General features: G+C 43.0%; 1 protein-coding gene across 1 annotated transcript in view; it reads left to right on the top strand.

Annotated features, from left to right (window-relative positions):
- The window catches only part of ITM2C (integral membrane protein 2C), a 261,271-nt gene that overhangs the window by 207,199 nt on the left and 29,209 nt on the right, over positions 1–24,863 (top strand). Inside the window, exons 3-5 of the mRNA XM_069618310.1 lie at positions 2,339–2,536; positions 7,395–7,505; positions 22,045–22,195. Coding sequence (XP_069474411.1) covers positions 2,339–2,536; positions 7,395–7,505; positions 22,045–22,195 — 460 coding nt within the window. The remainder of the gene's footprint in view (positions 1–2,338; positions 2,537–7,394; positions 7,506–22,044; positions 22,196–24,863) is intronic.

The following is a 24,863-nucleotide window of genomic DNA, read 5'->3' on the forward strand; positions in this document are numbered from 1 at the left end:
ACTATAGAGTAATTCACAGGATACAGATAAATCCAACACATCTTTCCTTCTGGAATGGACTCTGCCAAAGTATGTTTGTCATACCCATTTTAGGCACGTTAATAACATGTCAGCCTTTACTTGTGGGACAACATGCAAAATAGAGTGCTTTATGGGAACTGTAGTCTTCTGTAAATGCACAACCACTAGGCTACATATTGTTCTCTGAACGTTTGCCCCATTAATGCATTAGCAACCCATGTTCGCAGGCTGTACCTTAATGGGGATCTGATAGAAATGCAATAGCTAGCTGAGCACAAGGCCGCTGAAGCAGAGAATTGCTCTCCCATACAGCTGCAGCAATGAAATATGCTGGCCATTTTGGGATGTCTGCCTTCTCTACAACAATCTAACAACCGGCATGGGTCTTTGTGTTTGAGGCTAACTGGCTGTGTGAGCCTTCTCTCTCTCTCTCTCTCTCTCTCTCTCTCTCTCTCTCTCTCTCTCTCTCTCTCTCTCTCTCTCTCTCTCTCTCTCTCTCTCTCTCTCTCTCTCTCTCTCTCTCTCTCTCTCTCCCTCTCTCTCTCTCTCTCTCTTCTGTCACAACATCCGACTCTCTTCTTGCCCTGTCACACCCTTCCACACTCTCCCCTTGTGCTCTCACAATCCTCTTGCACTGTCACACTCACATTGCGCAGTCACACTCCTTCCCTCTGTACTCACACACTACCTGCACTCACACACTATATTACAGTCTGTCCTTGCACTGTCACACTGTACTGCATGCTTTCATTACACTCTCACACTCTCTCTTTGTGCTATCACATTATCCCACACACTCTCCATGCGCTGTCACATTTTCACACACTTTCTCTCTCTCTGTGCTGTCACACTCTTTCACCGAGTGCTGTCCCACTTTATCTGTGCACTGTCACACTCTCTCTGTGCGCTCTCTCACACTCAGTGCTGTGTCACACACTTTGTTTTTGTACGCTGTCACTCTCTACATGCACGACCACACTCTCTCACTGTGCTCTACCCCACACTCTCATTCTTTCCGGTCGCTGCTCCACTCTCTTTCCATGCACTGCCACACTCTTTCGGTATGTTGTCACTCTCCATGTGCCGTATCCCTCCTTTTCTCCTTGCGCTTTCAGTTTCTCCTTGTGCGTTCACTCTCTTTCTCCTTGCACTTTCATTCTCTCTTTCTCCTTTTGCGTTAACTCTCTCTGTGCGCTGCCTCTCACACCTTATGCTGTCACACACTCTCTTTGCACCCTTCCACCTCACACCCTTACTCTCCCTCTCCCCCTGGCACTCTTGAAGATATCCTCTTTTGCACCCTCACTCCATCTTCTCCAACTCTCACCTTTGTTCACAGCCTTTACTTTTGCTCTCATCCTTCCTCTTTTGTGTACCCTCCCATTCACCCTTTTTCCCTTATATCTTCTTTTGCTCACCATCAATGACACCCTTTCTTAAGGCCTTCCTCTCCTGCCCTTCTCATTCTCTTGCATGCCTGCATCCCCTCCCGCATCTTCCCTTGAAGCTTTGCACTCTTCTCCTTGCACCATGGTGCCTATAAATGCAAAATGCAAAGAAAAGCAGTAAACGCCAAAACTATTGGCTTTGCCAATGCTTGTTTACTTAAGTGGCGCACAATTGACAAATTATGAACACCATGGCCTCATTGAAGCTAAAAAGTAAAGATGGTTCGAAGTTTTATTTCAACATCCTATTTAAATTCCTATATAATGTCAGGGGAGCCATGTGTTTTATTTACATGTTTACCTTTTAAAAGTGCTGTTTTCGCTGCCGCTGTTTTCGTTGAATTATTAAAAAAAAAAAAAAACGGGGGCCCCCAACCACAGTTCATAGTCATAGCATTGAATGCCAAAGCATTGAATGCCTTACCATCTAAAAAAAAAGCATTGAAAAAAAAGCATCTAATGCATTTTTTGGGTTTTTTTTTAATGGAGGGTCCCCCATGCCCTCCTTTTTTAACCTTTAAAAACTCAATACAATTAAAATAAACCCTTTACCTTTAAAACAAACTGCATTAGATGCTTTTTTCCAGACACTTTTTTATAGACGGTAAGGCATTCAATGCTTTGGCATTTGATGCTATGACCAGATACCCCAACCACCCATCTAACCCACCCCCAACACCTCAACCTGCCACCCAAGCCTCTACCCCAAACACACAACACATATGTTTTAAAAAAAAGAAATTGCAGAAAACGGTTGGCAGCGAAAACGCGGCGTACCAATGTGAGGCATTGACTATGTTGTTGAACTGTTTGCGTTCCACGTTCCCTTCTCAGCATGTATCGCCTCTGACCTGTCCATGTGGCTTTAGTTTCAGCATGTTCCCAAGGAGAGCTCCTTCCACTGTGGTTTTATGTATGAAGACTCCATCTATTCGCCTTTCAAGGGCAAGCTGGAGCTGCAGGAGGACGTGACGATCTACATGGAGGACAACTATGAGCAGATCAATGTTCCGGTGCCCCAGTTTGGGGGAAGTGACCCTGCAGACATCATTCATGATTTCCACAAGGTAGGGATGAAGAGCGTCTGATGTTATTCATTTAATCTGTCTTGATCACTAACTGTCATTATCGACGTAGGCTGCATGGAAATCCCATCTTAAAAATCTAAACTTTTGCCTTCCTAACTGCCACACATGATTTTTGCTTTTCGTTTTTGCCATTACGTCTGTATTGCTTTGGTTCAAATACTTGGGACCCTCACTGTGCTAATGAGACTTTTTTATTTTGTCCTTGGGCTTGTCGAATGAGATTGGTACAGCAGTCCCTTGTGCCTTGCGCCTCTTTCAACTCTTAATCCCCTTTAATGGCTCAGTGATTCTTCCTTAAACTGGGCATGCAGACAGTGATGGCAAAACTGTACAAACCATTGCAAGCCAGCATTGGAGTGATGCAAACAAGACTTTATTTTAATTACGTAATGAAAGATCAGGGCCCTATTTACAAAACGTTTTGCGCGGTGCAAATTTTTTCCTCCGGATTTACAGATCAGACTTTGCTCTGGCCCCTCCCACTTTGCCCCTGCTCAAGTTCATAGCCGCAAGGAGCATGTTAGCGCGCGGAAAGGGCCAGGGCAAAGAAGGCGAAGGGAGCGGAACATGCAAAAGTCTTCATTAAAATTCGAAAATGAGGAATAACATGGGTGTGTGGAGGCAAGCACAAAGCAAGCGTACAAACATGCCCCATGACGTCAAAAACATTACTGTATTCACGGATTTCATAGCACTTCCGTGCTAACTTCAAACAAACAAAATTGTACCACCAGCCTTCAGACGGTGCAAAGTAGAAAAGCGCAATGAATTTCAAAGTAGAGAAAAAGCTACGCAATTCTACTTAAAATCACAACAATGCCGGATCCTGCATTGTGTGCATTTCTATTACTACATGGAAGGAGGAGGAGGATGAAGAGGGCCACAATCTTCCATACCAACACAACTATTTATGAGATGCCAGATCAGGAGGTGTATGTCACATACCGGTCCCTTCCACATGTCATCCTTGATTTGGTCAGGGAGTGGAAGAATGAACTGGCATCACCCACCCTGTGCTCCCAGGAAGCACCACCTCTGGTGAAAGTGATATCTGCTCTTCACTTCTTGGCCACAGGCTCATTAGAGCGCACCACTGTCATAGTTGGGGGTATTTCCCAGCCAGCCCACCTGAACACTGTGTCTGCACCAGGTATTGAGCTGCATCATATCAGGCATGCTTAGCCATATCGAGAAGCCACGCACTCTGGAGGTAAAGCAAAGAGTGGGTCAGGAATTCCATGCATTTGCCACTTTCCACGAGTCCTGGGAGCCATTGACTGCAAAACACAAGAGTTTATGGCTGGAAGGTTTAGAATTAATCATAACTTTGGTGCAGCTCTGGGCAATCCTTCAGACCATAGTTCTTCGCCTGCCACGCCATTACAGAAAGGGAAAGACCATATACAAATCAGGCCCGGGTCCACCCCAACAGCGTCAGTCTAGACCGAATTGCTTGGTCATATCCCTTCTGCACGAGACCACAAGCATGCCCAGACATGTTTCGGCCTCTTTGGGCCTCATCAGTGAGGAGTAGCTGGGGTCTCTAGGCCCAGCAGGAACGGGACCAATGTCTGGGCATACCTGTCCTACTCGGGTTGACTAAACAAAACAAAAGAGGTGATGGCTGGAAGGTTTAGAATTAGTCGTAACCTCTGGCACAGGTCTGGGTAACACTCCAGAATCATTGTTCTTTGCCTGCAAAGCCATTACAGAAAGGGGAACGATTATGTGCAAATAAGGCCTGGTCCCAGCCCAAAAAGAGCAGTCCAGACTGAACTGCTTGGTCAGATCCCTACTGCACGAGACCACTAGCCTTTCTAGACATGTTTTGGCCTTGTTGGGCCTCATAAGTAGCTTTGGTCTCCAGGTCCAGCAGGCATGGGACCCACATATGGGTATACCCATCCCACTCGGGGTGACTAATCAAAACAAAAAAGGTGATTGCTGGAAGGTTTATAATTAAGCTTAACCTCTGGCATTGCTCTGTGCAACCCCCCAGACCATTGTTCTTCGCCTGCCAAGCCATTACAGAAAGGGGAAAGACTATATGCAAATCAGGCCTGGTCCCACCCCAAAAGGGGCACTCCAAAACGAACTGCTTGGTCACATATTTTCTACACAAGACCACTAGCCTCTCCAGACATGTTTTGGCCTTGTTGGGCCTCATCAGTTAGGAGTAGCTTGGGTCTCTAGGTCCAGCAGTCATGGGACCCATGTCTGGGAATACTCGTCCCACTCGCGGTGAATAAGCAAAACAAAAGATATGATGGCTACAAGATTTAGAATAAATTTTAACCTCTGGTGTAGCTCTGGGCAACCCTCCAGGCCATCGTTCTTCACCTGCCAAGCCATTACAGAAGGGGAAAGACCATATGCAAATCAGGCCTGATCCCGCCCCATAAAGGGGAAGTCCAGGCCGAACTGCTTGGTCACATCCCTTCTGCACCAGACCACAGACATGATTTTTTCTCGTTGGGCCTCATTTCTAGGCCCATCAGGAATGGGACCCATGTCTGGGCATACCGGTCCCACTCAGGGTGAATAAGCAAAACAAAAGGGGAGATGGCTCAACTGCACCATGTTGCGCTTCAACCACCACAAGAGACAGAGCACATATATATCGGAATCAGAACATCTGGCATTCCATTTCGCTTCCGCTTTCTAACTCCCTCTCCCTTGCTGATGTCCCTGTCTGTTGCACATTCTGGTTACCTGGTATGAGGTGATGCAAAGCAATTAGAGCTGCAGAGTCCTCTTTTTTAGGGGGCTGTGTGGCAGAGGACTACTATAGACACATGGGTAAAGAAAATGCCACAAAAACAGCTACCCGCCTACACACGTACTAGGTGTGACTGGTTGCAAACTGTGCTACCTTTCATGTCGGTTGATTAATTACGACAGAAGTAATAGAGATATACATCTTTTAATTTATAGAAAACAATAGGATTTATATTAAAAAAGAGACAAAAATGCATTTTGTTTGTACATAACATCACATAAAAAATATATAGTGGAAATCAATATTTCCAACCAAAAACAATGTTTTTGAACTTAACACAATCATCGTGTACTGGTGATGTTGTGAGGTAAGTAAAAGTGTGAGGTGAACATCTTGTTGTTGAATGAAACCTCAGAAAACAATTTGCTTGTCCTTGACTCTGTCGACACCAAAATGTGTGTTTCTGGGTCCTAGCAGAAATTAATTAGACAAAAGAACAGGCTCTGCAGCTAGTTTTTAAAGATGCTATCAGGCGTGTGCTGTACCCGTCTTCAGGACTTTATATGCAAATATCCAGAATTGGATGTCAAAAGTGGTTCATTGGTTGATTCCCTTCACAAATGGCAATCTTTTAATAACTTGGTTGACGTGTGTGGCCTTGAATTAGATGTGAATGTGGACGAAGTTCAATGGTCCAAACTGTGATTCTTCACAATAATTAGAACTTTCAAACCGAGCAAAATGTGCTTGAATTCAGCTTCAGTGGACTGCAGGCACAGTTTTACGTGTCCTGTCTCATCGTGTCAGAATATGGTGGTCGCCTGATCTTCGTGCGGGATTGTTGGAAAGCGCTCTCACTCTTGAACGCTGTTAGTGCTTGGTAGGAGTCTCGTCCTGTGACTGCCGAGTTTCTGAGCGTTTAAGAGTGAGAGCGCTTTCCAACAACCCCGCACGAAGATCAGGCGACCAAGATATTCTGACACGATGAGACAGGACACGTAAAACTGTGCCTGCGGTCCACTGAAGCTGAATACAAGCACATTTTGCTCGGTTTGAAAGTTCTAATTATTGTGAAGAATCACAGTTTGGACCATTGAACTTCGTCCACATTCATATCTAATTCAAGGCCACACACGTCAACCAAGCTATTAAAAGATTGCCATTTGTTAAGGGAATCAACCAATGACCCACTTTTGACATCCAATTCTGGATATTTGCATATAAAGTCCTGAAGACGGGTCCAGCACACGCCTGATAGCATCTTTAAAAACTAGCTACAGAGCCTGTTCTTTTGTCTAATTAATTTCCGCTAGGACCCAGAAACACACTTTTTGGTGTCGACAGAGTCAAGGACAAGCAGATTGTTTTCGGAGGTTTCATTCAACAACATGATGTTCACCTCACACTTTTACTAACCTCACAACATCACCAGTACACGATGATTGTGTTAAGTTCTAAAAAATTGTTTTTGGTTGAAAATATTGATTTCCACTATTGGTTTTTTATGTGATGTTATGTACAAACAAAATGCATTTCTGTCTCTTTTTTAATATAAATCCTATTGTTTTCTATAAATTAAAAGATGTATATCTCTATTACTTCTGTTGTAATTAATCAACCGACATGAAAGGTAGCACAGTTTGCAACCAGTCACACCTAGTACGTGTGTAGGCGGGTAGCTGTTTTTGTGGCATTTTCTTTACCCATGTACCTGGTATGAGGCCCAACCTGCCCAATTTGGCCACACCCCATTTCGATAGCAGCCCCCTCAATTTCATATCCCACTTAGATGTGGCATATTAATGGCATTTATAAGATTTCAGATAATTGGTCTTAATTCTTACTTATCATATACATATATTCCCATCCTAGCAGCACGTCTTAAAAAGCAATCTGAGATGTGCAATCCAATTTCTTGAGTTGTGTCCTTGCAGCAATGCCTGGTTTCTTCTTTAGGTGAGCGGTTTTACTGCAAGTTGGTTTTGACACATCATTCTGAATTAACTAAAACCATATTTGTCAGTCCATCTTACCAAAACATTTCTGTGTTTGTGCTTGAACTGAAATAGGATTGCTACCTATGCATACAGTGTGACCGTCTCTTTACTTTTGATACAGCGCCTGACAGCCTACCATGACATAGCTTTGGACAAGTGCTATGTCATTGAGCTGAACACTACTACTGTGATGCCACCGCGCAACTTCTGGGAGTTGCTGGTCAATGTGAAGGTAGGTTTGGATCCATTTCTATATGAATGTGCCTATAAAGTAGCTGGTAGTTGATCTAGAAAAGCGATCACTTTTCTGATGTGAGAGCGGGGCCGCTCACATACAGGCTATCATCTTCCTAGCTTTTGCAACACTGTTCTGAGAAATTCTCTACTGCCGGGTCTGGTACAAGCGTGTTCCCTCTTGCTTCAACAGTTCCAACTAGTTTTAGCAATACGTTATATTTTTTTATTTAATGGCGATGGCCAAACAATGAGTTTCTTTGCAATACGTTTTCACTGGTGACTAAATTCCTTGTAACCTCCACATAGGATAGTAAATGGTACAGGTGCAGATGGGATGAGGTAACATATGTGTGGGAGGAGGGGGATGCCCAACTAAACAAAAAGGTTTGGGGGAATACTGCATGGTCACATAGATCCATCAGGAGGAGGATAGCTCAGGGGCAACATGCTCACCTTGGAAGCAAAACGACACAGAGCACCACAGGTTCGAACCCCGGGTCCGCGCATACAAACCTTTGGGTATTAAGCGCGTTATAAATAACCTATCATATCATATCATCGCCAATAATAGGAATACCATACACTGCCAACTCGAAGGATACCCTTGCTTTGGTATGCAGCCGCTGGCAATAGCTGCGCTGGTCAATGCCTCACTACCCAATAGAACCATCAAAAAGAAGTAAACTAATCATGGATCAGCATATTCTCAAAAAGGCCACCTGTGCTTAGAGCAAGCTTCCTGACTACAGACCTGTATACATTGCTAGGTGACAGTCCGGGTTCTTACCAAGATGAGGCATGGAAACAGCCTTGATAATTATCAAGGATGGTCAACTAGCCATCGCCTTTGAGGAAAGAACAACCATGCTAATAATACACAATGGACTGCATTCAACATGGCACACACCCAGACTCTGCTGGACCGAACCAAAGTATCCATCAGAACCAGTTAGGCAACTCAAAAAGGAAACATTTCTTCTTGGGCTTCAGATATGCACAGCACAACATGGGAACATTCCACTCCATTTAAAACAGGCAGGGTTCTACCGGACATAAACCTATCACCAATCATTTTTAAGAGGTACTTTAAAGTGGTACACGCTCTATTAGGTGTTCACGCAAATGCTGGCAATGTCCAGCTGTATTGTAAAATGTTGTAAGACCCAATTAAGCACTTACAATCAACGCATCCCTCAATGTTTTAAGTCTCTGGATGGAGGAACACTGGTATAGCCTCAGCAGCAACAACATAAAGCTGTTGATGTTAGGAGGAACACGCTACCCTAAGAAAACCTGCTTCATCATACTTTCCTGTGGTACTTACACGGCAATCGTAAACATCCATGTCCCATGGTCAAAATTAGAGAAGTACCATGTGACTTCTAACTGACCACTGGACACAGATTATCTGACTCCCCTCAATGAGGCACAAAAACGAACAATGTTCGAATACTCTTCCTGTGAGAGGAAGGAAGAGCCAGTGGATGAGAAATTGATTGCAGAACCATATTCTGTAAATTGGCCTTAGTAAAAAACTAATCCACTGTCTGCAAGAGGTTCAGAATGCAGAGTCAATGCAGTAACGCACAGTATTACGCACTTCACCTTTGTAATGGCTCAAGGAGTTATCAATGGAAAACTGAAACACACAGTCATGATTTGTGAAATAATGCATGAAAAAAGACCCCAAAGAAACAATGACATCATATGTATCATCATGTTGCCTCGACTTTGTCCACCTCCTCTATCCTCCTCAATACACATAAAACTGTTGAGTGACAGAACATTCTCAGTAGCCAGATGCAGAATATGGAATGTCTTACCACATGCTGCGCAAGTATAGCTGCACCTCACCAAATATGGAAAAGTCCCAAGTTCATCTCTTTGCAAGCAGCACATACTAAGAAGCCAAAAAGGTAATCCCAAGAACTCAGATGAATAGCACTACTGCATATGAAATCAGAAACTTCTTGGAAACTCTATAAAAACAGCAAGTACAGTGCTTGTATTTATATTGTTCCCAGTGCGAACGACTAATGTATGTGTGACGGTAGGCTGTTCTTCCTTCCAGAGGCACCAGTTTTCTATCACAGATGCTACTTCAAAAGAACAGTAGCATTTTTCTTCTGATGTATTGCTTGTATTGGAAGCCATTAGCACATCGCTGTACCCCCTGCTTTGAAATCACCCCAGTGGAATATGCATGCCATCTATCACTGGTATGAGGGAGGTGGAGGGAAAAAGCCTTGTCTTTGCAACCCCGGTCTCTGGTGGTGTTCAGAGGGAAGGGCGGTAACAATAGATAGATGTGGGGTAGAGGGACAGTACCCCCACATATGTACCTCTTGCCCCAGGTTGCCTATCATGGTTCCATCATGTCTCCCTTGTCCTCCCCTTGTACTTGTGATCTATGACCGCAGCAGAGGGGTTGGCAAAGGACCACAGTGGAGCCATAAACATCATGATATTGTATGACAGGTTATTTATAACGTGCTTATTACCCAGAGGTTTCTAAGCGCGGACCCAGGGATCGAACCTGTGATGCTCCATGTCGTTTTGCTACCAAGGCGAGTATGTTGCCCCTGAGCTATCCTCACGGGATTATGTGAGCACCCAGCAAGTATAGGGTTCACTTTAAATTGTGTTTCCTAGTGACATCATGAACAACTTTGCATTCGCTCTTGTTGTTTACTAGATTGTACTTGGAGCACTATGCTGAAATATATTCCTGTTGTTAGCCAGATAAAGTTTCATAATTTGTCCTTTACTTCACATCAGTATCTCAGAATCATCAGACCCAGTGTAGTACCAAAGTATACCAGCTACAAAACCAGGGTTGGGTTCTTCCTCAGGCAACATGGTTTCCTTTATGTAATATGAGTCCTTACTGGATTTATTCCTTCACAAAATCCCAAACCTTCAGGGTACCATCATTAACAACTCATAATGATCTCGTTTACCTCCCCCACGACACCCTCTGCATATCCTTTGTACCAATTTGCCCAATGCTGGTGATGAAGACAGGACTCTAATATGAAGGCATCCAACTTAATTTGCTTGGGAAAATAATTAAATAATTGCTCAAAATACTTTTGTCATGTATGTCCTCTGTCTTAGCTATTTCCATCCTTTGGAGCAATGCTTCTTGCCCTCTGCCACATGCCATAGTAACCCCTCAACTGAAGAAAGCAAAACTAAACCCCAATGACCTAAGCAGCTATGGGTATGGGAGGCTACTTGCCAACCTATGAGTCTTGTAGATGCCAAAGGCATACTTAACGTCTGGCAAACTAGGTTTAATTAATTAGAGGATCTAAATCAGTTGTAAGAGCTGGTCAAGTGGCACATCGAGTAGACCACGCGCTTTGACATCTGCAGAGCCTGCTAACACAGGTTCGAACTTCGAATCCCGGCAGGGCCAAACTCAGCCTTTCATCCTTCTGAGGTCGATAAATGAGCACCACGCACCGTGGGTAATAATAAGCAGAGCTCAGATACCTGAGGGTTCGTAGCACTATATAAATGCGAAGTTATTATTATTATTATTGTTTATTGTTATTAAGAGATGTAGAAGAGGGCTTAATTTCAGCTCTGGATGAAAACCAGCCCTGAACCCTATGCCTGGTGGATGACTCACTATCTACACAAATGTAAGGCAATCTCAGGAACAACAGTCGAATGGATCAAAGACTTTGCACAAATCAAAGTCAGCCCGTCTGGATAGGAACATGAGATTGCGGAATAAAAAATAGAACATGCACAGTGGCTCAATATTCTTTCCTCTCCCTTTTGCTATGTTGTGCATGTGCTGCTTAGCCAAGTCCATGCTTGTATGAAGGAGAGCTTCATGTTCGTATATGAGGTATAAATAGCAGAACCACTCAACAAGGGGAAAGCCCCATAAAACCATGCTATTTGCAGCCATCAGTGGAGATCTTGCGAAGCCTAACCAGAAATGTGAGCAACCTGGAAATGTTCTTTCATATTCAAACTTAACCTAATTTTTCTAATATGTGATGCTCATGGAGGAAACGACTCTCCAATTAAAACCACTCACAAAGATTCTCATGCTGCCTCCAGTGAACTACTGGTAACACTTTATGAATGCTGCAATATCGAATTGTGTTTGGACAAAGTATATACATGAACAATTCTATAAAGCTGATAATAGATTGAAGGTACAACCTGAGATATGATAAACTGTATAAAGTTAATACATTATCTATTTCGGTTGATGACATAGAAAATTATATTATAAAAATAAAACCATCTAGGGCCCCTGGTCCAGAGAGTTGGAGGAAGACGAGCCCTCCGCTTGTCTTCCTCCAACTCTCTGTGGGTGAGCCGCTTCTCCAAGCAGAGACTTGGGGGGAGATCTTTATCAATTGCAGGTGCCTCCCTCTGGAACAGCCTCCCTGTCTCTCTCTGTCTTGAGCCTCATCTCTGGAAACTCCTCAAGACCTTCCTCTTCGACACCTCCTTCTCACTCCCTTTCCCCTGCTAACCGCCTCTTTCTGATCTCTCCCTTTCTCTTCTCTACTTCTGCTCAGTTTCACTGACAGGCTGCCTGGTGCCTTCAGAGCCTCACAGGTTCCAAGCTTCCTCGCCAGTCTCCTGCACTTGCCCATGTGCCTTTCACTTGCCGCAGCACTACTGCACTTCAGTTACAACCCATGAGAGTGGTATCTGTCTGCACTTAACCCATGTTCTGACAGGACTGAGTGCACTTGGTCCCTACTGCCCACCCCACACACATCCTGTTCTGTTCACCTGCATGATCTGAATCTACCCTCCCTAGTAAGATCGTTTGTCTTGTCTTCCCTATGTCTTGCCCTCCCATGCATGGTTGCGCTTTGAAACACTTGTATATAAGTGCATAATAAATAAACAATCAATCAATCATGTATGCCGATGACACTGTCCTGGTAGACAGACCATAGACACGCTGACAAGAACAATTTGAATGTTGACTATAAGAAAACAAAAATCATGGTTGTCAGGGAGGGAAATAAACATAGCAATACATTCATTTGGAAATTACCTAATGAAACTATAGAAATAGTTAACAACTATATGTATCTGGTTATGAGTACTACCAATACTCTAGCTACTAGCTCTCTTTCCTTTGGGGTCATTGCCAAAGTGTGCAGAAAATTCGGTGCAATTAAAAATGTTATTGCTCACAAAGGGGGCAACTCTACGAGGTATATAAAACCAGCATAGTGCCTTGTGCCATATATAGAATGGAGGTGTATACTGTTAAAGAAACTTCGTGGTTACCCTAGTTGGAGGGAAAATTGTGCAGAGCCACATTGGGTTTGCCCAATTCCACCCTTATCGAGGCTATTCGAAGGGAGCTACGGATTTTGTCAATGCAGACATCAAAGAAAATAGCATGGGAATTTTGTATATGCAGATTTTGAATGAGAATGGGAACAATAACTCACTCTACTCCCATTTTATGGAGATCCTGAATACAAGCTTGGCCCCAGCAGCTATCAAACGTTGGTTGAAGGATGTTAATTTTTATTTTGATGAAATAGGATATAAAATCACTCACCCTATACATTTGGATGTAGGTAAACAATGTAGTGTGGGACAGTGATAACAACTTGAGAATTCTGTACCAGAAGTGGAAGTATAGTGTTTATGTTTGGATGGGCAACTCTTTCCTCTAAATAAACCATTTAAATATATTGTAAGAGAAAATTATAATAGGATTAAAAGATGTATACCATTGCTCCGTTTGGAGAAACTACCAACATTTAGTTGGATAGGTGCTTGGAAGAACATACCTTTGGAAAAACGAATGTGTCAATTATGTCAACATGATGTAGAAACACCTAGACATGTATTTACAAGTACAAGCTGCCCTAAATTAATGGACGTTTATGAAAAAGGATTTGATGGAATTTTACGTAGTGATTTTTTAGAAAGTGGTCAAATGTGGTCTTATATTTATTCTGGAGAAAACCATGAATTAAATTCAAATATATACTATATTTGCTGGAAGATCAAGAAACAAACTGATGAACTGACAATGAACCCATTTGAAATGATATATGTAAGCAGATGTTGCTAATATAATTAGAAGAACACGTCAGAATGTCGCTTGCAAATATATCCACTCTGTTGATGATTAACATAATGAATTTAATATAGAAAAATTGTTTTTAATCGATGTATTTAAAAATTCGGATTGAATCATGTATTATTAATTTTGAAGATAATTAACTATAATCTTTTATTTTTTTGGTGAGTAGTGTTTAAAGGGTTTTGGAACGTAACCATGAACACTTTAATAAAAAAAATGAAAAGGGCCCATTTATAAGCAACTTCCAGACAATGTGCACAACAGCCTCCTTAGATACCCCAGCATCACCTAGAGACCCAGCACCATATACTAACTGTACAATAATCACTGGCCTACACAACACCACTGTATCCTATCTCCCATATCTGCACAAGGTCCCCTAATGAGTTAGAGGTCCTCTCCGACACAGACCATAACTTCAGCTTTCCAAATTCCCACCTATCCTTACGCCAGACTTGTATCCATCTATATCCTTCACCACCTCAGGCAAATGTATAAAGGGTGCAACAACTGGATCCAATGGGCACAACTCAAATGTTGATTATTCAAATAGAACTGCACATAGGGATCCCTTCTTGTTTCTCAATGTTAGTACTATTTATTATAGGCAAACAGCCATGAACAGGACAACTACAAATATTACCAATAACTAATGCCATATCAACTTAGATATATGCTGGCAACATGTATAAATTGTGAGAGGACAGCTGTCAACAACTTCTGGTATCACAGAAACTTGTTTCCCCAACATTTGCACAACCTTCTTATACAGCCTAATACCATGTCCGCTTGAAACCTGTTACTGATAGGGGCTCAGGAATGGGAGATGTTAGTGCTATGATCACCAGAGAAGCTACAAATTTAAGTGCATGCCTCAACGGTCTGGCTCCTAGAAGGACTCCAGGAGCCAACACAATCACCTTTCTAGTAGAGGATAGAACCTCTCAATCTTTGGCTTGATGATATCAAAAATAAACTTCCACACAACCTTGGGGATAACATGATCAGCCTGAGCTTTCCCACATCGTTCATGGCCCAAAGTATATAAATAACCATACTCTGGATTTTCTCTTTACCTTTAACGCCACAATCATTGGATTATCTTGGACTGACGGTTGATGATTGAGTAGGGGACACCTAATAGCCCCTATACACCAGCAAACTCTCCTTAATAGCAAGTATACATCAATGAGTGGTATAAATGATCCCAAATATCTTAACACATGTATTCTGATGCCCAAGAGGGCATGGCTACACATGAGAGTGTGCTAAACAGCCAACACTCCTTACATCAATTACATGGAGATATGTTTGAAAACCTTGACATATCAGCTCATCTTACCCTGAGACAAATAAGATAGACAGGAAACAAACAACAAAATCGAGAAGCCAACAAACCTGCCTGCAAAATTCAACCCAATAGATATCAGACAGGGATCTCCTACCAAATAAGAGTTCTTTCACATTGTAAACCAAGAGGACTCTAATACAGAAGCCACACATAACTTTTGCAAATGATGTTGCTTTCAATTTTTAGACAGTTTGAAATCTATTACATTGAATGACTCCACCTTACTCTCATCACCCATTTCTGTATAACATCAAACACCTCAAAGCGATGGGAATGACAAAACAAGAATACAGTATGAACTTCTCAGATGCACAAAGTTACCCATGCCCTTCCAGCATGGTGAAAGAACATGTCTCTAGTCTTGAACTAAGCTCAACTAAACTCTATAATCTACTCCATGTACAGAATATTTATAACTGATCCCCTAAAACAGCAGTCATCACCTCCTCTTAAAAATAGAAAATGCAATGATTCTGACATGAGTATTTACTGCCCCTATTATGAACTTACTTTTGGAAACTAAAACCAAGGAAAACGTTGCATCTGCTCAACTCCAGAAGGTATGCAAGGAAAACCAAGAGACTGATCTGTCTCATGATTAACAATGTGGCTTTAGACCATGCAGGGGTATATAACCCAAATTGCTAGAAGGCAAATAGGAAATCTTATAATCATTAGCCAACATACAATTGGTTCTATGACTGTACGCCATGCACAAAAGGTTGCACCTGAAATTTTAGCACAAAGATCGCAATCCCGTGGATGCAGTTATTTTTGTGCAGTCCTCTCCCCTTCCTTGTTGGAGGTTCCCCCAAACCTATGCCCGCTATGCCGCCCCCTCCACCTGCTCCCACACCCTCTCCTGCTTACCTGGAAGCCTGGGGCACAGCAACCTTTTCACAGACTGTGAGTGAACAATCTACTGTCCTCGTTTTATTAATGTCCTTAAAACCATCATGGTAATGTGAGAATATCTCTAGAAGGGCTAAGTTACTTCTGCCATGAACGATCTACACAGGTGAAAATCAATCACTAAACCCTGACACTCTTCACTTAGTTATAGAAGGCCACGTGGATTGGCCTTATCACCAAGCCCGTTCAATGTTTGCATGTATCCCCTTGCCTTGGGCATAGAGCAATTTAACATACCCTTCAAACTCTGAACACATTTTTGCCTTTTGAGAAGATGGAAAAAAACAGGAACAACCATCACAATGTTTGGAAAAAGTCAGGGATTGGTTGACCAATCACAACATTTTCATAAATTGCTCCATAATTGAAATATGGCTGACCCACTACTAACTGTCATGGCCTGTTATTCACTTGGCTTCCTCACTCGGAAGTGCATGTGCATCCATTAAAAAAATAAGGATCCCAGCACATATGACCCACAACTCTCTGCCACTACTCAAATATATCAACTGTCAAACAATTGCGACCTATAATTTCAATGACACCAAAACGTACTCCTGCTCTGTGCATTTGAACACAAGGTAGTCATCTGAGAACTTGTGAGATTTACACAGGATTATTGTAACTCCATGTATGTTAGTTTGCATATGGAATCAATACACACTCTCCAACTGAACGAGCTTAGAGTCCTATGAATGCTTTTAAGCATAAAAAGACAGGACCAGACTATGGGCCTTAAAATCCCTCCACTGTCACCTGACCCAGCAAAGAGTTGACTACAAAGTGCAATGCATCACCAGTGCAGCCTAATTGATTTCAGAGCCTGAGTACCTCACCCAAAGGATCTACCACTAGTACCCAAAGGAAACATCTGTTCACCTACCATGGCCATTCTAACCCATCCTACTGAAGGAGACAGCATCATTGCAGAAGATTGATTCCACAGATTGGCACCAAACCATAGAACAATCTTCCACTGAACTTAAGTATGGGAAGAACACTCTTAGAATTGTGCAAAGTCCTTAATATGGGACTATTTTGGAAAGCCTTCCTGATTAGAGCAAGACACACACACAAACATCATGCACTGAGGATCTTGATATGGATCTGCTACCAGTACTTCACTCAGTTCCCCCTTCTCTTAATTCACGCAATGCACATTGAAGCATTTTTTTTATTTACGGTGGTAGTGTACACAATCCTAATGAATAAATACAATGAATAACTGCCATCCACTCTTAATGAAAGATTTTGACACTTTCAATGGTGATTTGTAAACATTTCCACAAGCTAGTCTCATTATCTTGGTTTTCTTTTCTAAATTTGAAAGTTGGTTGTTTATGCGCACCCAGGGAAGGGCGCTCAGCAAGTCAGGTTGCTGGAATGACTGGTGGGAACACACAGTGTACCGGCCATGTTTTCCAGCCACCCGAGCCCTTTCAACGGGTGCTGCCGTCTTGAATGTGGGCAGGCAACAGGGAGACGCTCCCTGTTGCCTCCCCGCAGCCCCCACACTCCCCCATTGCTCTAAGAAATCCTGCACACTTCCCCCAGCTGCTCCACCCCTCCCCATTTAACTGCTGGACCAGAGCTTTGTGCTCCATACCTAGCAGTCCTTCCTGCTGCTAGCCACCATTGCAATAGAAATAGAAAAGTGACTATTTTTTCCTGGGAGATTAAGCTCACACAATACACTAGGAGCTCATCTCCCGTTTAAAAATAAAACCCTAGTTGCGACTAGCAATCAACCCGCTTAGGACCCTGAGCCCTCGCTGAGGCACGCGCTTCTCTCTGGCCCACATATGCTTGGGCTGGCGGGCCATTAACGGCCCTCTAAGCCCAACAAAGCGGGGGTGATTCATCCTGTTGTGTTCAATGTAATTTGATTAAAATGTGTGTTAAAATAGATCACTATGCATATAAAATATGTTTTGATTTTTGTGAATAACCCAGAACAATATAGCACAATTGGTCTCCAACTCTATGGCTATGGAGACTCCCGTCCCCTGCATACCTTTGTCCTGTACATACAGGCAATATTCTATGATAATTCTTGATATGAATCACACATTTCCGCAAATTACTACTTTTAAGTTATAATTTAAACAGATTTATGAATCACCAGAAAACTTCAATTTCATGAAGGTCATCTTCTAATTTTCAATTTTTTTAAGTTAAAATCCAACACGTTTTGAAAACCAAATTAGTACAATGAAGGAGTTTGGGAAACCCACAAACATATTTGCACACATACTTGTAACAAAATAAAATTCCTATTGATCATAATTTTTCAAAAAACAACAACTATATATACATCCTGCATCATTCAATGTCTACTAAAAGACCTAACCTCAATACTACTCGTGATGTTCAGTAACATGATGTTAAGAACACAGATGAAAAGATCCAAATCCAATATCTGAAGAACAACTCATTGCACCCAAGGTGCCCTCAAGTAATAAAAGTTCTTGCAGCGGCCACTGAAGAAAGGACCCAAAGCCAAGAAATCTATACCGCCTAGTGTTAGACCATCACCTAAAAAACTACTTATTGCACCACATGTGCCTGTAAGTGGTCACTGAAAAAAGAACACAAAGCCAAGAAATGTTCACTTCCTAGTGTTAGGTCGTCACTAAAAAAAACAATTAATTATACCACAAATGTCCATTAGAGGTGAAAAACACATGTAGCGGTCATATGATCATAAACATGCTTCACAGTAGTATATGTATGTGCAAAGTGTAAAGGAGCATGAGCCATATCACCAAAAAAGGTATAATGATAACCACCCTGTGATGAAATGCGGAATTCTAAAAGTACAATATTTGAAAAAAACGGTCGCCAATCTGTAATAAGAAGAAGCTAAATTATAAGAAACGTCTGTTATGACAATAGAGGCGATAGAAAATTGATTCTGCCCAAAGTAATGGATTGCCATCATTGGTGGTTTAGAGAACAGTTTAGCAAGGAGCGGGTTATGATGTAATAATCCCCCGTTTTTTTCATAATTCTTGAAATTTGTGCATTTTGTTTTATATATTTTGTGACAAAAAGTAATGAGATGTCTGTATGTATTGTCTTTGTTTTCAACAATTCCTTCCTATCTATTGATGCTGCCTTTGGAAAACTATTTGCTTAAATCTCTCAGAAAGATCTTGAAATGTATTGTCTAGATTGGCAGGTTCAGACACTACGCTTAAGGTATGGGAACTGACTATATGGTAAGCTATCCATCCTGGATCTTGGATGGAAGTTACTGTGATGTACAATATTGTTCACATTAGGGATCACAAATTCTGTAAACATTTGTGTCAAAACCTTCTTATTTAATGCAAATCTCTACGTCTAGTAAAGAGAGTGAATGTCTCCCAATTTCTAGAGTAAATTTCATCTGGATGGAATTGATAAATACTAAAAATTCCCCCAATTCTTCAATTTTCCCTGTCCCAATCCCAAAAACATAATCTATGTAATGTTTCCAGCACAACACCTTATTATTCCGGTTCCATGTCATTTCATAGCCTGCCATTTCATCCCCTGTCATTTTAACGTGTACATTCCAATGTAAATGCGCATCATTTTTTTATTTTGGTGTGTTCCCCCCTCCAAGCCCCCTCCCACACTTATTTTTGGCTATTGCCTACCCACCCAAACCCTTATCTGCCCTTTCCCAACCCCCCCCCCAAAAAAAAATTAGATGAGCATATTCATTGTAATATGCATGTTCATATGCCAGGGGATGGAAATACAGGCGATGAAAGGACGTTGTACTGTTATTCAATATGGGGTTGTTCAATATGGAGGTCTTCTCTAAATAGAACATGAAGATATTTGCATACTCTGGTGCCAGCTTGAAGGTAAAACTTTTACAGCTTGAAGGTAAAAGTTGACTCAAATCTAAAATAGATGTTCTATAGAATGATATTCAAGATTTCCAAGATGAATTGCTTATTACCTTGGACATACTCAGTATTTAATACTCAGTATACCTTTCATTGGATCCTGTTCTAACTTAACATAAGTCAATTCATCATTAAGTAGTGGCTGGCAGCTCGCCCTATAGCGGGATGTAGCCATTACCACTTTTCTTCTGTGTTCTTAATTAAGCAATATGACCCGAGCCGGGGGGGGGGGTCTTTACCGACTCAGTTAATGCCCTGGGGCCCATAGTTATAGGCCCGAGCAAAGCCGCCACATTTCCATCCCCTGGCATTTGAACGTGCATATTCATAGGTTCATATTGCTTTTAGTACCCCGGCCCACAAGATTTGCGTGACCGGGGCACTAAAAGCATTTTTTTTCTGTCCCAAAACGTTTCGGGACAGAAAAAAAGACAAAGAAAATGGCCACCGGGAAAGGGAAAACAGAGTCTGTTTTCCTTTTCCATTGCGGCCATCGGGAGCGGACGCGCTGGGAACAGAAGTGTTTCCAGCACGTCCGCTCCCGAAAAAAAAGGAGAAGAAGGTAAGTGGGGTGGGGAGGGCGGAGGGGAGAAAAAAAAATACCTGCGTCCCTGACGGGGGCGATGGAAGCCTTCAGCCATGTGGAGGCACGGAGTAGGGATGGCCCCACTCCAAGTCTCCACACGGCTGGAGGCTGCCATAGTTCCCCAACGGGAACATAGGAACAAGAACATAAGTGGGGTGGGGAGGGAGGGCGGAGGGAGGAAAGGGGAGAAAAAAAACCTTACCTGAGTACCCGGCAGGGGGTGAAGGCAGCCTCTCAGCGGTGGGGAGGCTCAGAGCGGGGATAGCCCTGCTTCAAGCTTCCTCATTGCTGAGGGGCTGTCACACCTCCCACCCCGCCCTGGACAAGAGGGATTCTCAGCCGGGTAACGACCCGGCGAGAGCCAGTCAGAATGCATGTTGCATTCTGCTTGGCTCTCGCCAGGTACTAATATCGCTTTACTGAACAACAGGAGTAGTATTGAGGTTAAGTCTTTTGATAGACATTGAAAGATGCAGGATGCATATGTATTTGTTGTTCGCTGAAAAGCGATGAACAATAGGAAACTAATTTTGTTACAAGTATGTGTGCAGATATGTCTGTGGGTTTCCCAAACTCCTTCATTGTACTAATTTGGTTTTCTAAAAAATGTTGTAGATTACCCTTGAAGAAGGGAGTGTTTACCCAAAACACATTGGGCCTCATTCCGAGTTTGGAGGTAGCCATGGCGCTATTAGCTACCAGCCTCCAAAACCGGGTCCGGGTCCGGTCTGGTTGAATGGGGACTTACCGGGACATTCCGACCTGTGCGGACCCGGTAAGTCCCCATTCAACCAACCATTCCCCATTCCCATTTGAGCCCCCATAGGGCTCAATGGGAAGACGCTAATTACGGGCCTGCAAATAGCGGTCCTGTTACTAGTGCCCTGGTCCCTTAACAGGACCCGCAAAGAACGTGTGGTCAAACCACACGTCCTTTGCGGCTCCCGCTAAGGAAACCTCGGAATTGGGCGGTAAGTGTTTAATGGCACTGGTCTCCTTACCGGTGACCGTTAACCCTTACCGCCCAACTCGGAATGAGGCCCATTAGGTTTTAACTTTTTAAAAATGAAAATTAAAAGATGATCATTGTGAAATTGAAGACTACGAGTGATTCATGAATTAAAATAAGTTACATCTCAAAAGTAGTCATTTGTTGAATTATGTGATTCATATAAAAAATTCTCATAGAATATTGCATGTACATACAGGGCAAAGGTGTGCAGGGGACGGGAGTCTCCATAGAGTTGTAGACCAATTGTGCTATGTTGCTATTCTGTCCACGTGTCAGGACAGGGATTACCAACCTGCATGCAACTAACTCTATTTCTTTGATTGACATATTGTAAGTTAACTCACTTTGGGAGTGCACTCTGTATATATTTTCACTAATACGCCAGTACAAACATGAACCTTTGACCTATCTTTCAATTGGTGTATGAAGGATGCATTTCTAGAGCATTATCAATGTTTTCTGAGGAGTTTAAACCAGGACATTTGAAGAGTATCACAAATCCCTGTAGTACCTACGATCAATATATATATTGTGTTTTGTACTCTTTGAATGCTAATTTTGAAGACTCATATGATTCACCAAGACAAGCCGCATACAAATGGAACCTAGAAATGTGGTTTTGGTGTTTAGATGGGCAAAACATAACTTCTGTTTTCATTAAATATATTCTCCACTAGAAAGGAACCTACCTGCCTCAGACCTACATAATTCAAGAAGAGATGATTGTCACCGAGCAAGTGAATGACATGCAGCAACTTGGCATCTTTATTTACCGTCTGTGCAGTGGAAAAGATACCTACCGCCTGAAGCGTAGGAACACGAGGAGACGTATGTTTAACTATTATAATTACTTATATCTGTTTATTTCCTAGTGAGCCTCACTCGCTATTTCTATACAATGAATTCATTGGAGTCAGAAGGGAATCGAAAAAGACCTAGTCGTTAACTATAGTATCCTTGTAAGTCTTTATGTACTTTCCATACATGTGATCTAACTAAGGGGTGTGGGCCCACGGCCTTGATCAGTTAATTAATAGGAAAGCTGTTTACTCATATGACCCATAACATGCCCAAAGCAATGTATCCACTGTACATGAGGATTGGGCAACATATCAGTGCTTCTGATGCTTGTGAATCTGCTTAGAATCACATGCTGTGCATATTGTCCAATGTCCAACATCTAGTAGTAATCGCAGAGTATTGCATCTTTTTTTCAAAGACCGAATAGGTATGTCGACATGGGTGTGACTGTAACACCATCCCTAATGTGACGTGTAGTGTACCCAAAATCCTTCACGCTATGAGGTCCCCCAGATAGTTTTATTTTGCATTTCTGGTTGGTTGCTCAATGCAGAGCTCGTCTTTTGAGATAATATTGCTATTTCCTGCGTCCATGGGTGGACACTCTCGACGACTGATCGACAACCCTCTTCAACAGCTGTTCCTGTTTGCTGTTCTGGAAACCTTGCTGCCTTCGGCAACTCTGTGGCTGCTCCTCGGCCTCGGCCTTCACACCTGGTCTTACCGTAGGGAGAGTGGGGATGTATTTCTATGACACCTCTGTTGTGAGAATGCTTTTCCTTTCTACCTGTCCTCCTCTTCCTTGTCTAGTCTGGCTGCTTTTCCATTCTATTATGGAGCATACTCCTTTCAAATTTTGCCTTTGATTGATGGAAAGCACAAATAGGCAGTTTAACCAGTGTCTCCCTCATGACCATGACGAATGCCATTGCAAGGCCTGTAAACACCTGCAGCCTAAGACCCTTAAGGACATGCGTACCAAGCGGTGGGCATCATACCACATGCAGGCTGAGAGTCACTCTCCTGCCGGCGCCTCAGATGAGGTATCCATAAGCAGCCACAGCTCCATTTTGGAGACCGTAGTCGTAACTGTGGAGTCTACTGACTCCCGAGTGTCCATCTCCAGCACCACTAAGCATGCCGATAGCAGTTTGATGGGGAAATCACACAACGGCGACAAGGGCACCCATGCTAATCATAAGGCCAAACAAACAACCCCTCGGCCTCCTTCGATGGATTTGTCGAGAAAGCCCTCAGCGCTCGTGTGAATGTCAAAAGTTTCTATGACAGCTACTGAACTGTTTGGTTCAGGGTATGCTGCGCCCCACCGCGTCTGGCACAGACGTCGAAAGACACACCACCGAAACAGGCTTCCCTTGATAAAATGCTCCCCAAACACTGGGAGAAGCTTTCCCATGCACCCTTTCATGGCGCTGGCCCCAAGAAGGCCTCCCCTTTGCCGGCAGTGTATTCTCCAGCCTCTACACCTCTGTCACTGGCCCTACAACCGGATCCTGTTCTGGCTGATTCGTCCCTCATCTCATCTTCGGGCCTATGGATGACTGCCCAGGGCCCTTAAAGTCCCCAAGGCACCACTCTCTTGGGGCCAGTTGTTCCTCTCCATCTAAGCAGCGTTTACCCGATCCTCCTAAGGATATCCTCCAGGATGATCAATATGACCCGGCTGATGCTATCTATTATGTCCCAGATCCAGATGTTGTCTCACAGGATCCAAATGTCTTTAATCCTGCTGATTACCAGGGGACTTGGCTCACTATCCCCTAAGGCTGAACTGGACAATATATTCTTGGACCCTCCTTCTGTCTCTTAACCTTGGGAGGCTTCACCAATAGATGATATGATGCTGCTCAACACCCTCTTCAGGAAGACTGCAGACCACTTTAAAATTGTGAGACAAGAATCAGTTCCTGACTCGGGTTTCATTGAGGATATCCTCAAGGAGAAAGTCCCCGTCAGCCAGGCCACGCTGCTTTTGAACTCGGTTGAAAAGCGCATTGCCCGATACTTGCACACACCCTCAACCCAAGGATTTGGAAATGTTATGCCTGTACCTTCTAATCCTCTATTTCATTAGAGGACATGCCATTGCAGACTCCCTGGTCATTAACATGACCAACCAGGAAACGTGTAGGGGTTGCACTGTCCTCATCTGAGTCTCCTCCAGGCAAGGATTGGAAGGAGCTTCATGCACTTGGAAAGCACATCACCTCGTCATCTGCTTACAGTACCTATATAGCTAACAACACAACAGTGCTTTCTAGCAATAATAACATACAGTGAAGGCTAGTGCCCAAAGGCCTGCACATTGTTCCAGAGCCCACTAGATTGTAGCTTCTGGCAGTAGTTCAAGAAGGGCATCAAGTGACGTGAAACACACTGAAGTATACCCTGGACTCGGAAGAGAACATGGGTAGGGTAGTGGCGGAAGGGCACCCTTTTGAAGCACCATGTGTGGCTAAAGAATTCTGGTTTCAAGCCCAAGACACAGGCCTCACTTATTAATAAACCTGTGGAAGACTCAGCCCTCTTCGGTACAGCGGTGGATGAAGCCCTCAAAACCATGAAGAAGGAGCATGAAACTTGAAAGCCTTTGAATCCAATCTCAGCCAATGCAGGATGTTTAATACCCACTGGTTCTTTCATGGGAAATCCTTTCCCCGCTCAGCACAAGGGG

Source organism: Ambystoma mexicanum, chromosome 10 (genome assembly GCF_040938575.1).
Source record: "Ambystoma mexicanum isolate Mex_15411 chromosome 10, UKY_AmexF1_1, whole genome shotgun sequence".
Lineage (NCBI taxonomy): Eukaryota > Metazoa > Chordata > Amphibia > Caudata > Ambystomatidae > Ambystoma > Ambystoma mexicanum.